Source organism: Mustela nivalis, assembly GCF_964662115.1.
Source record: "Mustela nivalis genome assembly, chromosome: 11".
Classification (NCBI taxonomy): domain Eukaryota; kingdom Metazoa; phylum Chordata; class Mammalia; order Carnivora; family Mustelidae; genus Mustela; species Mustela nivalis.
The window spans coordinates 105,347,754-105,361,909 of NC_139030.1; the positions used below are offsets into that span (position 1 = coordinate 105,347,754).

The 14,156-nt window shown below is 43.6% G+C and overlaps 2 protein-coding genes across 2 annotated transcripts in view; both read left to right on the plus strand.

Moving 5' to 3' along the window:
- Positions 1-1,760: 1,760 nt before the first annotated feature.
- On the plus strand, positions 1,761-7,472 carry LOC309844574 (uncharacterized protein C2orf66). The gene is made up of 4 exons (XM_082691646.1): positions 1,761-1,817; positions 2,530-2,661; positions 4,687-4,885; positions 7,115-7,472. The coding sequence occupies exons 2-3, from the start codon at positions 2,542-2,544 to the stop codon at positions 4,864-4,866; spliced, it is 300 nt and encodes a 99-aa protein (XP_082547772.1). The 5' UTR covers positions 1,761-1,817; positions 2,530-2,541; the 3' UTR covers positions 4,867-4,885; positions 7,115-7,472.
- A 4,731-nt stretch (positions 7,473-12,203) lies between these two features.
- The window catches only part of GTF3C3 (general transcription factor IIIC subunit 3), a 38,554-nt gene continuing 36,601 nt past the window's right edge, over positions 12,204-14,156 (plus strand). The window contains exons 1-2 of the mRNA XM_082689047.1: positions 12,204-12,459; positions 13,553-13,664. Coding sequence (XP_082545173.1) covers positions 12,358-12,459; positions 13,553-13,664 — 214 coding nt within the window. The 5' untranslated portion in view covers positions 12,204-12,357. The remainder of the gene's footprint in view (positions 12,460-13,552; positions 13,665-14,156) is intronic.

Consider the following 14,156-nt stretch of genomic DNA (forward strand, 5'->3'; position numbering starts at 1 on the left):
TGTTCTCGAAAATCTCTTCCGCCCAGCTTTGGCCTTTCACAGCATTCAGTCCGTCGCATTCAGACCTTCTAAATATCTCTCAGGTCCTCCCACGCTCTGCATCTGTGTTACATCCTCATCCCGTTTACCATCTCCCTGCCTGGGTCACTGCAGTAGACACCTAACTGGTCTTCTACAACCCTCCTTCCTAGTTAATCGCTCCTCCTTACTGGAACCAGAACAGTATTTTAAAACTGCAAGTCTGATCACGCTGCTTGGATACGGCAACCCTTCAGTCAGCATTGCTCGCAGCAGACAGATCATAATCTGACGACCTCTGCAGCCCCACGTCTCAGAGCAGACTCCCCTGCTCTTCCCGGCACAATAATCCATCTTCCGTGGCTCTGGTGTGCCATACTGCTTTCGGCCACAGAGTCTAGCGCAGCTGTTCACCTTGTTTGAAACTCTCGCCCTCTGTCTCCCTATGTTGCCTCGGTAACCCCTCCTCACCTAGCAGATGTAAGGTCACTTCTTCACAGAAGCCTTTCCTGACTCTTGAGACGGAATCAAAGCCCCCTCTTCTACCTCTCACAGCACCCAATTTCTCTTCATGGATATTCTCATCATTTGTATTTATACATTTTGTTGTATAATGATTTGATTTATCTCTGTCTTGCCCACTAATATAGGCAGGACCTATTATTCCTAACATTTTATCCTCAAAGCAGTGCCTGGCCCATAGTGGGCTCTCAGTAAAATTTTGTTCCCTGGGGGAGTCTGAGTGGTTCATTCGATGAAGCGTTTGACTCTTGATTTCAGCTCAGGTCATGCATGATCTCAGGGTCTTGAGATCAAGCCCCGCATTGGGCTCTGTGCTCAGCCCGGCAGGGAGTCTCCATGAGATTCCCTCTCCCTCTGCCTCTCCCCCCACCCAAACTTCACACTCTTTCTCTCTCAAGTAAATAAATAAATATTTTTTAAAAGTTTGCTGCCTGAATGAAGAAAGGAATGAACAAATGTGGGTCATTGTGACTTGCCAGGGTCAATACGCAAGACAGACCACAGCCGGGTATTCTAATTTCTAGTCCAGATTACTAGCCTTGTCACAAAGACCTTGTCCTGGGTTGTTCTGAATTATTGCAACCAAAGCAACTTCATAACTCAAATCCCATTTCTCTACCCTACCATTTACTTTGGATGGCATTTATACAGCAAGAATGGGTTTGCAACTGTTCTTTTTTTCCAAGAAACACATGCTCTCGTTTTGCTGTACTTTGAAGGGTTTTTTTTTTTTTTTATGATAAACCATGCTGCTATTTAAAACCTGTAATGCTTTTTGAGATTCTCAGAAGAACTATAAGGTGTAGGTCACAAAGAACAATTTTATCTCTTGCAATAGAATTTCCTGTTCAAAAATGATGTTAATTTAAAAAGCTGGTATCTCCAAAGGAGCCTTCTATTAGGTGGGTAATCACCATCATATTGCCAGCTGCCGTGTATACCCTTCCCTTAAGAGTGAAAAAGTAAAAAGCCACTTTGCTGTGTAGAAGTGCCTTGTGTGTTTCATAAAAAAACACATAAAATGTTCAGAGGTTAGAGGAGTGGCCACTGTATTTATAAGACATATAAGTTCACTGTCACCCCTGAGGAAGCTTGAAGACGTGAATCTCAAGGGTCTTTGGTGCCAGGCATGAGAATGGAATCATTATTTTTCCATTGCTCCTGCTCACGTCATTGACTCCCACATGCAGCTGGTCCGCTGGCTATAAGTAGCCGTGAATTGCTTTGCAGATTGTAAACAGGGTAGCCAACCAGGGCCAGCCAAAACCCAACTCCGGGTAAGTTTCTTCAGCCTTCCCCTCCGTTTCATTTCCATTTCACGCGCTGGGGTGGGAAACAAGCTGTGGTTATGCCTGTGTGCTACGGTCTGTCCCAGACTTGTGTGTACAGTTTTTTCTTGGTTTAGGGTATATTTTTTCTTTTCTTTCTTCTCTTCTTCCTCCTCCTTCTTCATTTTTTCGCCACATTTAAAAATATTTCATATTTTTCTTTTCTTTCTTCTCTTCCTCCTCCTCCTTCTTCATTGTTCAAGACTACTATCTTAACACTTAAGTAATTCAAGGTTTTTTCTTTTTGCTTTTTAAGAATTGCGCTTTCTCTGGAGACAAAAAAGTGCATTTTTTTTCCAAAGATGAAAAGGCATACTCAGACTTTCTAGGTTGTATCATAACTGCTTTGCTTATCACTGTATAATATTCTCATCATCATGGATGCCTTTGAGGTAATCAATAGAATTGGGGGGGCTCTTCATCTGCAAATCAACATAGAAAAAAAAGAGGGCTGCAAAATTCAGGGAAACAAATATACTATTTCTTCTTTCTTGTCTCTCTTCAAAAATAGTTTCTCTTTCTCTTCTCCACTTTTTCCCTCCCTTCTCTCCTCCCCTCCCTTCTTTTACCTTCTTCTCCCTCCTCCTCCTTTTTCGTTTCTTTCTCTTTCTGTCTTCTCTCTCTAACCACTGACATCTCCCTGGTCCTTCCTTCTTCTCAGCTGCATTCCATCATGCCCAAAGCCTTCCTGCTGCTGTGCGTTGCCCTGGTGCTACTTGGGCTTGTGCATGGAGCCACGTTGAGAAACAGAGAGAAATGGAAGTCACTCAACAACCCCAGAAACCGAGATCTGGTAAGAGCATGCACTGGGACCTGCTGGGCTACAGGGTGAAACTGGCAGGTCTTTGGACGTATGGGTGCTGCAGTCTGCTGGGGCGCAGTGGAGAGGGGGCTGCCACGTGCCAAGACGAGTCCTTAACAGGACTGGTCAAGGGCTTTGCAAGCCTAGTGGCTGGTACCCTATTGTTCCTTTGGCCAATTTACATCTGTTTCTGTAAGGAGAAACAAATTTATATTTAGAGATGATTTTATACTCATACAGCACATTACATTTGTAAATGATCTCACATACGCATTGACCTTATAGCCTGGATTTCTCATAGGTATACAAAATCAAGAACATAGCAGGGAACTGATTTTTGCACAGTTCAGATTGAACTGATGATAAAACAGAGTCTCACATGACCAACACATGCAAAGCTCAACTGGAAAAACTGAAAATTGATCTGCATTCTTATCGATTTACCAGGCATTATTTTCTTTCTTTTTTTGAAGATTTATTTTTAGGTAATCTCTACATCCACTGTGGGGCTTGAACCCACAACCCCAAGACCAAGAGTTGCACTTTCCACTAACTGAGCCAGCCAGGAACCCCCCTTCCCCAAATTATTTTCAATAAAAGTTATCTAGGAAAATGAATTACAAACACTAGCAAAAATTCTCTTTTAAAAATATGCCAAATATGGGCACCTGGATGGCTCAGTGGGTTAAAGCCTCTGCCTTCGGCTCTGGTCAGGATCTCAGAGTCCTGGGATGGAGCCCCCTGTCCGGCTCTCTGCTCAGCAGGGAGCCTGCTTCCCCCTCTCCTGTCTGCTGCTCTGCCTACTTGTGATCTCTCTCTCTCTGTCAAATAAATAAATAAAATCTTTTTAAAAAATGCCAAATACAATAAACATGCTAACCTTACTATTTCAAAATACAGTTTCCATAAGGAAATGGATGTGAAATATGACAGTGTAAGGTTAAAACAACCAAGTAGCCCGTTGCAACCGTCTATGTATGCATTTCCTAAAAGAAAGCTGGAAAATGCACATCTTACAGTTCACGTCTTACAGTTCTAGCATAGAAAACAATGCCTGGGGTCTCACCTTCAGTCAGAGAGGAGGCATGGAGCGCTGATCACAGTGAAATTTGGTTTAATCCCTGACTTAAGTGTTTCAGAGGTGGTTTACAATAAACCCTCTAACTATGATGGTGTTAAAAAAAATGATATTCCTCTCTCAATCTATACCAAGAATGTTGAATTATCTTGTTTAGCGCTGAAATATCAGAAAGAAGGCAGGTAAAGGACAGTGGAGGGTGATGTAGGAAAGAATGTCAGGGTTTGAAGCCGACAGCCAAGAATTCTTGATACGTTTTTGGTGCAAAAAGGTGATTTTGTTAAAGCAGGGGGACAGGACCCGTGGGCAGAAAGAGCTGCATGGGGGTCGTGAGGAGTGGCCCATTATATACTTTCAGGTGGGAGGGGGTAGGGACAGCATCAGTCTCTAAGAAACTTTGTAAGCAGGGTTTCCAGGATCTTGAGAGGGCTAGCTATTATTGGGAAAAGGTCATTTATTACTGTCCAATACAACCTGAGTCATGAGACCCTTCAGATGTGTATGGGTGGGTCATATACCTGGGGGATGATTGCCAAGAGGTATCCTGGGGGGTAGAGATAAAGGAAGTTTCCAAAGGAATTCCCATATGTTAAAGTAAACTTACAGAATTCTGGGCGTTGGGCTAAGACTGCCTTTTGCCCTTAGCAGAATATCCACATCGAGGCAGTTGAGTCCCTAGAGGAATGTCCCTCTGCCTGTTGCAAGGACTTGTCAATGGGCTGTAAGTAGTAAGGAAATTTAATCATTTTTCTTCTGCCTTTGATTTCCACATCAGAGGGGAAAGAGAAGTAGCCAAAGTCTATTTCTATTTCAGGGTTTCCACCTCCTGTTCCTAGATTAGCCCTCAAGTCCATTCACAGAGGGGAAAAATATCTGTCTCTGAGTATTTTCGATGTTTCGTTTACATATGGCACTGAACACTTTCTTTCTCTCTTCAGTTTTTCAGAACCCTTCAGGCATATTTTAAGGGAAGAGGTCTTGATCTTGGGAGGTTTCCAAACACTTTCTCCATGAATGGGAATCCTAGACCTCTCTCTTTCCAATCAGAACTTCTTGCTTCTGCATTTGCAGATTATGAAGAGCAGAAAAACTCCTTTCCTAATTACGTCAAAGGCTGAGTGTTTCCGCTGAACACAAGTAAGTTACCCCTTTATCCCTAGAATCTGTCCAATTATACAACTCAGTCAAAAAGAGGAAAGTATTTATTTAGAAAATGATTTTTATTTTCTCAAAGAAATATGTTCTCAGTTCTGATGATAATCATCATTATTAATATTTGGATTTGGTTCATGTATTTCATGGTCTGGTTTTAAAAATGAGTAATAGTTCAGGTGCCTGGGTGACTTGGTTAGATGTCTCTTGATCTCAGCTCAGGTCTTGATCTCAGGGTCATGAGTTTAAGCCTCATGTTGGGACTTAAGAAAAAGAGGGGCACCTGGGTGGCTCAGGGGCCTGAGCTTCTGCCTTCGACTTGGGTCATAATCCTAGGGTCCTGGGATCAAGCCCCGCATTGGGCTCTGTGCTTGGCAGGGAGCCTACTTCCCCCTCTCTCTGCCTGCCTCTCTGCCTACTTGTGATCTCTGTCTGTCAAATAAATAAAATCTTTTTAAAAATGTAAAAAAATACAAAAAATTTTTTTAAAAAAGAAAGAAATGACAGCTTATGATTTTTTAAGCACAGTTTTCTGGGAAGAGCTATATTGAAAGAATTATCACTTTTTTTTTCTTTAAAGGAATCTCTATGCTTGACATAGGACTTGAACTCACATCCCTGATGTTAAGAGTTACCTGCTCTACCAAATGAGCCAGACAGGCTTCCCTTGAATTATCACTCTAAATATAGTGGAATACTATACACTTTTACCTAACCTTTTCTCAAACCAGATCATATAGCTAAGTTATGTGGGAAATCACATATAAAGTAAAATGTCAAACAATGCAGTTGGATTTAATAGAAAAGTTTAAAAAAATGGTTCTTCTTAGAAAAAAGTAATAAACATGTATTTGAAATTGTACTTCCTCACCCAGGGTTGGGGGAGTAAAATACTAGTAAAGATGGCATTTTCCTCATAGAAAAAAAAACCCAGAAATTTATTTATGGTTAAGATTTGAGTTTTGATGTTCATATTACCTTAGCATTCCTATCAAATAAATATTTACCATTTACAAAAACCCAGGTATGGTGCATTCCAAGTAAATACATTGTGATTCGAGTCTATTAGCTTTTCGTTTGACTGAATAAAAAAGGGAATTAAATCATAATTAAAATCTACACCCAGGGGCTCCTGGGTGGCTCAGTCAGTTAAGCCTCTGCCTTCAGCTCAGGTCATGATCCCAGGGTCCTGGGTTTGAGCCCCGCACCAGGCTCCTTGCTCAACTTCTCTCCCCCTCCCTCTGCTGCTCCCCCTGCTTGTGCTCTCTTGCTCCCTTTCTTGAATAAATAAATAAATACATCTTTAAAAAATTAAAAAATAAATAAAATCTACTCCCATTCTTCCACAAGGTAGAGATGAAATTGTGGGGAAGCATACCATGTTGTACTTTATTGTGCATGTGAAAGGGTTTTGATTATTATTTCCTTTTTAAATGTGGTGCTTTTTTAAAATAATGATTGCTATTCTAACAGGAAAATGCAATTTACCATGTGGCATATGCACTCGACAGCTCCCACAATGAGAAATTAATCAGAATAAACAGGAGGATGTTGATGAAGGGTTCCCTTGGTTATTATCCCCACTGAGGCCCTAGGCTATTAGACCCTAAAACAGAACAGTTGTTAATACCGCAGTGCCTGCTTCAGCATGAGACAGAATTGCATACGAGTTGGTTGGAAGCCTTGGTTTCTTCATTTATAAATTGCAGAAACTGATTTCTAACTCAAAGAAAGTGTCAGAGAAAGTATCAAATAAATACCATCATGTGAGCACAGAATGGGGTAATGTTTAAGGGCAGGAAACAGAGAAAGCACCCAGTTGGTAGCATCGTAATGTAAGAGGAATTGTTGAATTTTGCGAGAGAAGCTAAGCTTCTATTTGGAGAATAGTTCATAATTACATGTGCTCCCGTCCTAACATCTCCAATTAGGAAAGAAATACAGGGGCGCCTGGCTGGCTCCGTAGGTTGAGCAGTTGACTCTTGGTTTTGGCTCAGATCTCAGGGGCATGGGATCAAGCCCCAGGCTGGGCTCTGCACTCAGCAAAGAGTCTCTTTATGTCTCCCTCTGACCTTCCCACTGCACTCTGTCTCTCTCTCTCTCAAATAAATAAATCTTTAAAAAAAAGAGAAAGAAAGAAAAGCAAGAGGGTCATTGTATTGCTTGCATAATCTTCACTTTCTGTTTCGTGATAACAGTTTCTTGTTCTTTCAGGTGTCTGGCAATTTAAAAACTACAGATGAAGCTTCTCATTAGAAAAATTCAATCATGGTCATGGCTAAACCGTTTCCCCCCTCCACTCATTTGTCAATTAATAGTGATTTTATTCTACATTTCCAGATTTACATATAAATAGATTGACCTTTGGGACATATGTGACTTAGGTGCATATTTTTGGAGTCTTTTTTTCTGTTCTGTGAACCACAAACTCCGATGTAGAGCTCTTATTTGTAAGAGTTAGAAGAACACCGCAGGCAGAAGAGATGGGGATCTTCTAAATTACATTTCTTTTAAGCTTCTCTTTAAAACATGTATGCGAATTACCTTTTATCAATAAATTATCTGAAAGAGACTCTGCTCATTTTTACTATAGTTCATTCTATGTAATGGAGATTTGGACTTAAAATCTTTTTCCTGAAAAGAAGATGCATTCCCACTTTCAGCATAATGGAGATTTGGGCTTAAAATCTGTCTTTTTCCTGAAAAGAAGATGCATCCCCACTTTCAGCCTACGTTATTGAGAGACCTCCCAGTTTGATACCAAGGAAGAAGAAGTGATGAATATCCACAGGTCAGCGGAAATGGAGAGGAAAAACACTTGGGATTCTAAGAGTTGCTAGGGTCTCCAGGAGATACTACCCACCACCATATTCAGAGCGGGACACTGTGCTACACGAATATCCTAGCCACACTCCGGCTTTAGTTTTTCTCCACACACATCCTTAAGAAGGGAGAGTAGAAATGGGTGGAATCCCCTTCCTTTAAAACCAATCTTCTCTCCCTACCCATGCAGGCTGAATCACTCTGCTTCTCATACTTTCATTTGGGATAGCTACTTTTCTTGTATGATTATGTAGAGCTGCATCATTTTCTCTGTGATTCCTACAAAAAGAGCATTGTACTACATGGCAAACATTGGCGTCCTAGTAACATTAGTCTGTATATTCCACAACAGTCTTCTGGAGCTTTTTCGTGGCTCATTGATACTCAATATCAATAATAAAATATTTATGCAAAAATAGATTTCTGCATCTGGTTTAATTTGTCCTGTTTTTAAGATTTTATTTCTTCACTGAGGGAGAGAGAGAGAGAGAGAGAGAGAAAGAGTGCACACCAGGAGGAGGGCAAACCAGAAGGAGAGGGAAAAGTTAACTCCCTCTGACCAGGAGCCCAGTGCAGGGCATGATCCCAGGACCCCAGGATATGACCTGAGGTAAAGGCAGACTCTTAATCGACTGAGCCACCCAGGCGCCCCTAATTTGTTCTGTTTTAAGTAGCCGTATATGTGCCTGTTTTCCCTGGACTGTTGTGATGCCTTTGTGAGCAGAGATCATACCCAAGCCATTTTTATTTCTCTAGGACCTGGCACAGTGCCGTGCACATAGCAATAGATTTGTCTTGAGGGATGCCTGAATGGCTCCATCAGTTAAGCGGCTGCCTTCAGCTCAGGTCATGACTCTAGTGTCCTGGGATCGACTCTTGCATCGGCCTCCTTGCTCCACGGGGAGCCTGCTTCTCCCTCTGCCTGCTCTGCCTGCTGTATACACAGACTCAGGGCAGGAGCACACAGTCTTCTGCTGGAAAACTCACTGTTGTAAGGCAGCTGTCGATGGAAGGCCTGACTCCGTCCTGACCAGAGTTTCTGGATGGTGGTACTGTTGACTGTTGGGGAAGGACAAGTCTCCACTTGTATGACCGTTTAGCACACCTGGTCCTCAGACACTGTATATCAGTCATTTCCCCCACACCTGCCCTATTATTCTGAAAACCCGAACTTCCCTACACCCATTGCTAGAAGTCCACTGCAGAAGTGATTTTCTTCTGAGCTGAGAGCCGTTGCTAGGAAAACAGCAGAAGTGTCACGTTTCCTCCAACGAAAATTAATGTTTTGCACGTGATCCAGGTTCCCAAGGAGCTCATGGTGATTCTTTACATAGGTCTCTGACAGCCTCTCAACCATGACTCTGTTCCTCTTTGAGGAGTACTCCATTCTCTGGACATGTCCAGTTGTCCCTCATCCCAGATCTAGGGGAGTCAAGAACCAGGGCGTGAAGTTCTGCTCTACGTGTAAGTCACACACTATCCTTCTACAGTTTCACAGATGTTGTCAGACATGTAAGCCTCTTGGGCTGAGCAAGAGACTTTATTACTCATGGCGCTGCAGACAGCATGATTTTATATCCATGTTGGCTCTCCTTATCCCCCAAGTATCACAGAAGCCACACAGAGGCATGTTTTTGTATATTGCACTTGTGCCACAGCTGAGGAACTCCAAACTTTGAAAATCCCATTCTTACAAGGGGCTACTAGTAACATGTCCAAACTTTGCCCCAAGAGAAACATTATATTTACGGTACTGGTAACATAACAAATCTGTCCTCTGCCCCAGAGAAAGACAATTTCTCTGTCTTTCAAGGTTGATTACTCTACAGACATCTTTGACAATATAGCCCAGATTGAACATTGTCGCAAGCTTTTGCAGAATAGTGAGAGAATTATGGAAAAATTGTCTCTCCAAAAGGGTCACACTCCATTCTGTTTCCTCCCCTTGACGAGGAGAAAGGATGAAGTCACCTTCTCCCTGTATACTCTTAATTCTATTGTCCTGGCACAAATTCCATGTTCTTTCTACAGACATTTCATTTGATTCCCAAAAGCAGTCAGAATGTCTGAAAGGTTTCTTCTGACTATTTTCATTACTTCTGGAACAATTTCACTTCATCTCAAGGTAATGAAGATGCCTCTGACTCACCAGGGGAGAAATCACTTACCAGGAAATGGAGAAAAGAAAAACAGAAAGATTACAATTTTATAAGATGTGTTGCTAGAGTCTGAGTTGTAACTCTCACGTCCACAAGTTGTTCCATGTTTAAAACCAAATTCAACTTGAGAATAAATTCTTATTGGCTTTATTCAGTGAACCATGAATTGAACATCATCTAAAAAATAGGAGCTCCAGGGGGCGCCTGGGTGGCTCAGTGGGTTAAGCCGCTGCCTTCGGCTCAGGTCATGATCTCAGGGTCCTGGGATCGAGTCCCGCATCGGGCTCTCTGCTCGGCAGGGAGCCTGCTTCTCTCTCTCTCTCTCTCTGCCTGCCTCTCCATCTACTTGTGATTTCTCTCTGTCAAATAAATAAATAAATAAAATCTTTAAATAAAATAAAATAAAAAATAGGAGCTCCAAAGAGCTGTACACAGTGAAAGACTTTTTTAACTAGAAGAAGGTGGGGCAAGGAAGTTACCAGCAAAGAGTGGAATGTTTGTGGCAAGATCACCTCCCCTTAGGGATAGCAGAGGTCTATCATGCAGTGAGGTCACCTTGCTAGTGCTGACCAGGTAATTACAGATGGACTGGCTTAAGATTCCACTCCTGAGAAGGGTTCAAACTGTAACTAAGTTAGGTATTAAGTCTTGGTTTTGTGATGTGGGTTTATCACCGGTGATTCAATTTTGGATCTGTTGTCTCTTTGTCAACAGCATAAAAGCTATTTTTCCACCCCTGTTCCCTGTTCTCTATTCTCTCCAATGTGAATCTACAGACTCACAATTGTTATTCCATGTTCCAGGGAACTAACAATGAGACAGGTTGGTCTAAGCCATCTGGGTCTTAGTAGAGAGTTCTTATGAGGTGAACATCTTTCCTGCCCTCCATTCCCTTCTTTTCCCCCAGGAGAATTAGAACCAGATCCTTGACTTCCTCTTGGATTCAGTTCCCTGACTGCCTGAAGGAATTTAGGAGAGAATTTCCCTGTAAATGATTTCTGTTGAGAAACTTATCCAACCTGCCCTACAAGCCTCCATATTTTACACCCAGGCAGAGTCCTGAGGATTCTTCATCATGAGAAAGGGAGTGACATCTAGCTGTGAAGTATTTTTCTCTCAACTGGAAATCTTGGGGTCGTGGTTCTCATCCTGCCATCCTACTGTTTCTTATCCTCATCCAGATTGTAACAAAGACGTACTAATGGGTAAGTGACAGGCTCCTTGTAACTTGTCTTTAAACTTAGGTTTATGTCAAGATGCATTCCCCATACCTCCATGCTCTTGCCCATTTCCAACACACTTTCAGTTCCACCCAATTTAATTCGTAAGTGAGTTTTGAGCACAGATTACTAGAGTTCACAAAGATGCATCGGGTAGTACTGTTCTCAAGATGCTGACAGTGTCTCTAGCAGAGAAATCGTTAGGATACAAGGTAAAATACAGATCACAGGAGAGTTCAGCAGGTGAAGAACAGTTCCATGGAGGGAAGGCCTTGTGCCATATTAATTCCGCACAGGGGATTTGGGGTCACATAGACCCGGGATCGCATCCTGGCTCTGCTACTTATTAGACGTAAGACTTTGGCTTTGAGAATAGCAGCATCTCAAGGATTACTTTTTTAAGGATTACTTTGGGCCGTGCGTCTAATAGTCTGCATAAACCAGCGCCCGTCCTGGAGTCAACGAGCAAGAGCGGATGGTAAGGACAGCAAGCGTTTGATTCCTTCTAAAAGTTTGTTAAGAAAAGAAGAAAACTTGGGTCGGACTGATCGGTGGGACAAGGAGTCCTGATAAACTTGCGTACGGACTGGGCGGGAAGGACCCCCGAGGGAGGGGAGGGTTTGAGGATCCAGGAAGACGGAGCCGCTGGTGCCGCTGGTGCCGCTGGTGCGGCTGGTGGAGGACGGAGATCCAGAGCTCAGAGCCGGAGGGGACTTTCGCCTTCGGTGGCAGGAGACACAGGAAAGTCAAACAGGCACGTGGCAGCGCAGACGGTACCAGTAGGAAAACAATCGCTACAGCAAAGTTCAAATTAATGTAAGGAACAAGCATTCAGAATTAGAAGTAGGAATCCTAGTGAAGAATTAAGGGAAACGATCTAGATTAAGGAAAATTTCTTTAAGCTCTTTTTTTTCTCCTTTCCTTTCCCTTTTATTGTTTGTTTGTTGTTGTTATTGTTGATTTGTTTTTTGTTTTTTAAAAACTCCCCAATCATCTTAAATAAGAGGCCTAAGCCCGCGCAGCAGCCAAGGTCCCGGGCACGGGGCTCCGCCCGGAAGCCCCCGCTCCCGCCGCCCGGAAGGAAGCCGGCCCAGATGCTTCCGCGGAACCAGAGCGCAGCGGCTGCAGCGCCGGCCGGGCCCGTTTCGCGGGAGAACTCCGGGTCACCGCTCTCGGCGCCCCGGCGCGGGAGAAAGTCCTGCTCTTCCGGTTCTCTGGCCCGGTGTTTGGTGTTGTGTATCCGCACCCCGGAGCCATGTCGGGTTTCAGCCCGGAGCTCATCGACTACCTGGAAGGGAAGATCTCCTTCGAGGAGTTCGAGAGGCGGAGAGAAGAGCGGAAAACCCGCGAGAAGAAAGTGAGGCGCCGCCAGGCCAGGGTTCTTGTCACTGTCGTGTCTCCGGGGTACACCTCGATGTGGGGGGGGGCCGTGCCTCGTTCGCCTGGATGGGGCGGCCGGGTCGTCCGCCGCTTCTTACCCAGACCCTGATCCTCGCCTCTCGTCCTTGTGCTGCGCTCCCTTAAAGATTTCCGCCGCCAAAGTCTTGTCTTTGTGGTAGCCTGGTCTGTGGTAACCGTGGTAACTGGTCTCTCCTCCGCTCCCGGCCCCTCCTCCCTCAGCCCCTCACATTCTGACTCTAGCCCCAGCTTTGCCGCCAGGTGTTTCCGGTGTGTTGGGGGGAGCGCCTCACCGCCTTCTGGGGGCTGCGGTCCTTCAGCCGACGCCCGGTTTCTGAGGCGTCTCGCACGGCTGTGAGGTCATCTTCCGTAAAACGCGCTTTCTGGTCTGGTACCCAAATTTTCACTCACATAATTTTTCATACTTTAGAACATCTGAACTTCCCTTATCTTCTCACTTAGAGGAAATCCGAAGGGAGATCAAAAGGATCGCACCCTTTGGAATTGACGGGTGGGTTCTCTCCCAATTCGTGCAGCTAATAGTGACCCCATCTCTTTTCATTTAAAAAGCTGGGATACAGTGGGTAGATTCGTGAAGTCATCAAGGTATTTTAAGTTATTTTTTAAAGATTTTTATTTATTTATTTGTCAGAGAGAGAGCGCGCGCGCCCAAGCAGGGGGGGAGTGGCAGAGGTGGAAGCTGGCTCACTGCCCAACCAGGATCCGGGGCGGAACTCAGTCCCAGGACCCTGGGATCATGACCTGAGCCAAAGGCAGACGCTCAACCCACTGAGCCACCCAGGCGTCTCTTAACATTATTTTGTATAAGTGACTGATGCAGACAGTCATGGGGGATGAGATCGAGGTACTCTGAAATGCTTTGACTATTCAAATGTGAATTCCACATACTGTATGTGTTTGTAGAGCTCGAGTTTCATAGAAAGAGAAAATGAGGGAAATAACCCTATTCCCAACTGGAGAGAAGTAAATCTGCATTATTATTATTATTATTATTATTATTTATTTTTTTTTTTTTAATTTTTCAATCACAGAGTCTTCAGGAAAAAGGAAAGTTACCAGCCGAAGAAAATCCAAATGACTCTGAAGTTCCATCATCGTCAGGAATTGACTCCACCAAATCGCGGGACAAAGATGTCAATGAAGGTGTGTTAAAATCATCTGCCATCTGCATTAAATATTGACGGTACCTAACAATTTAATAAAAACAGTGCTTTTTCGTTGCAGTGGTATTTTGTTGTTGATGACCTTGTTTATCAGTAGCATAGTGCATGCTGTGTAATAACGTGCTCAATAAAGATTTGTGGAGTTACTGAATATGGTGATGGTTAGTTTTGTGGGTTATTTTTGTAGAAAAGTTTATTTTTTTAAGATTTATTTTATTTATTTATTTATTTGGCTGGGATCACAGGTAGGCAGAGAGGCAGGCAGAGAGGTAGGCAGAAAAAGGAGTGGGGAAAGCAGGCTCCCTGCTGAGCAGAGAGCAAGATGTGGGGCTCGATGCCAGGATCCTGAGATCACGACCAGAGCCAAAGGCAGAGGCTTAACCCACTGAGCCACCCAGGTGTCCCAAGATATATTTATTTTAGAGGAAGCCTGGGGGCATGTCAGTCAGGTGGAGGGACAGAAGGAAAGAGA

What these genes read in the sequence shown, in the direction of transcription:
- LOC309844574 (XM_082691646.1), top strand. Translation starts at nt 2,542, where the DNA reads ATGCCCAAAGCCTTCCTGCTGCTGTGCGTTGCCCTGGTGCTACTTGGG. An exon ending in ACCCCAGAAACCGAGATCTG is followed by an intron (nt 2,662 to 4,686) that starts GTAAGAGCATGC and finishes TTCTCTCTTCAG; the next exon opens with TTTTTCAGAACCCTTCAGGC.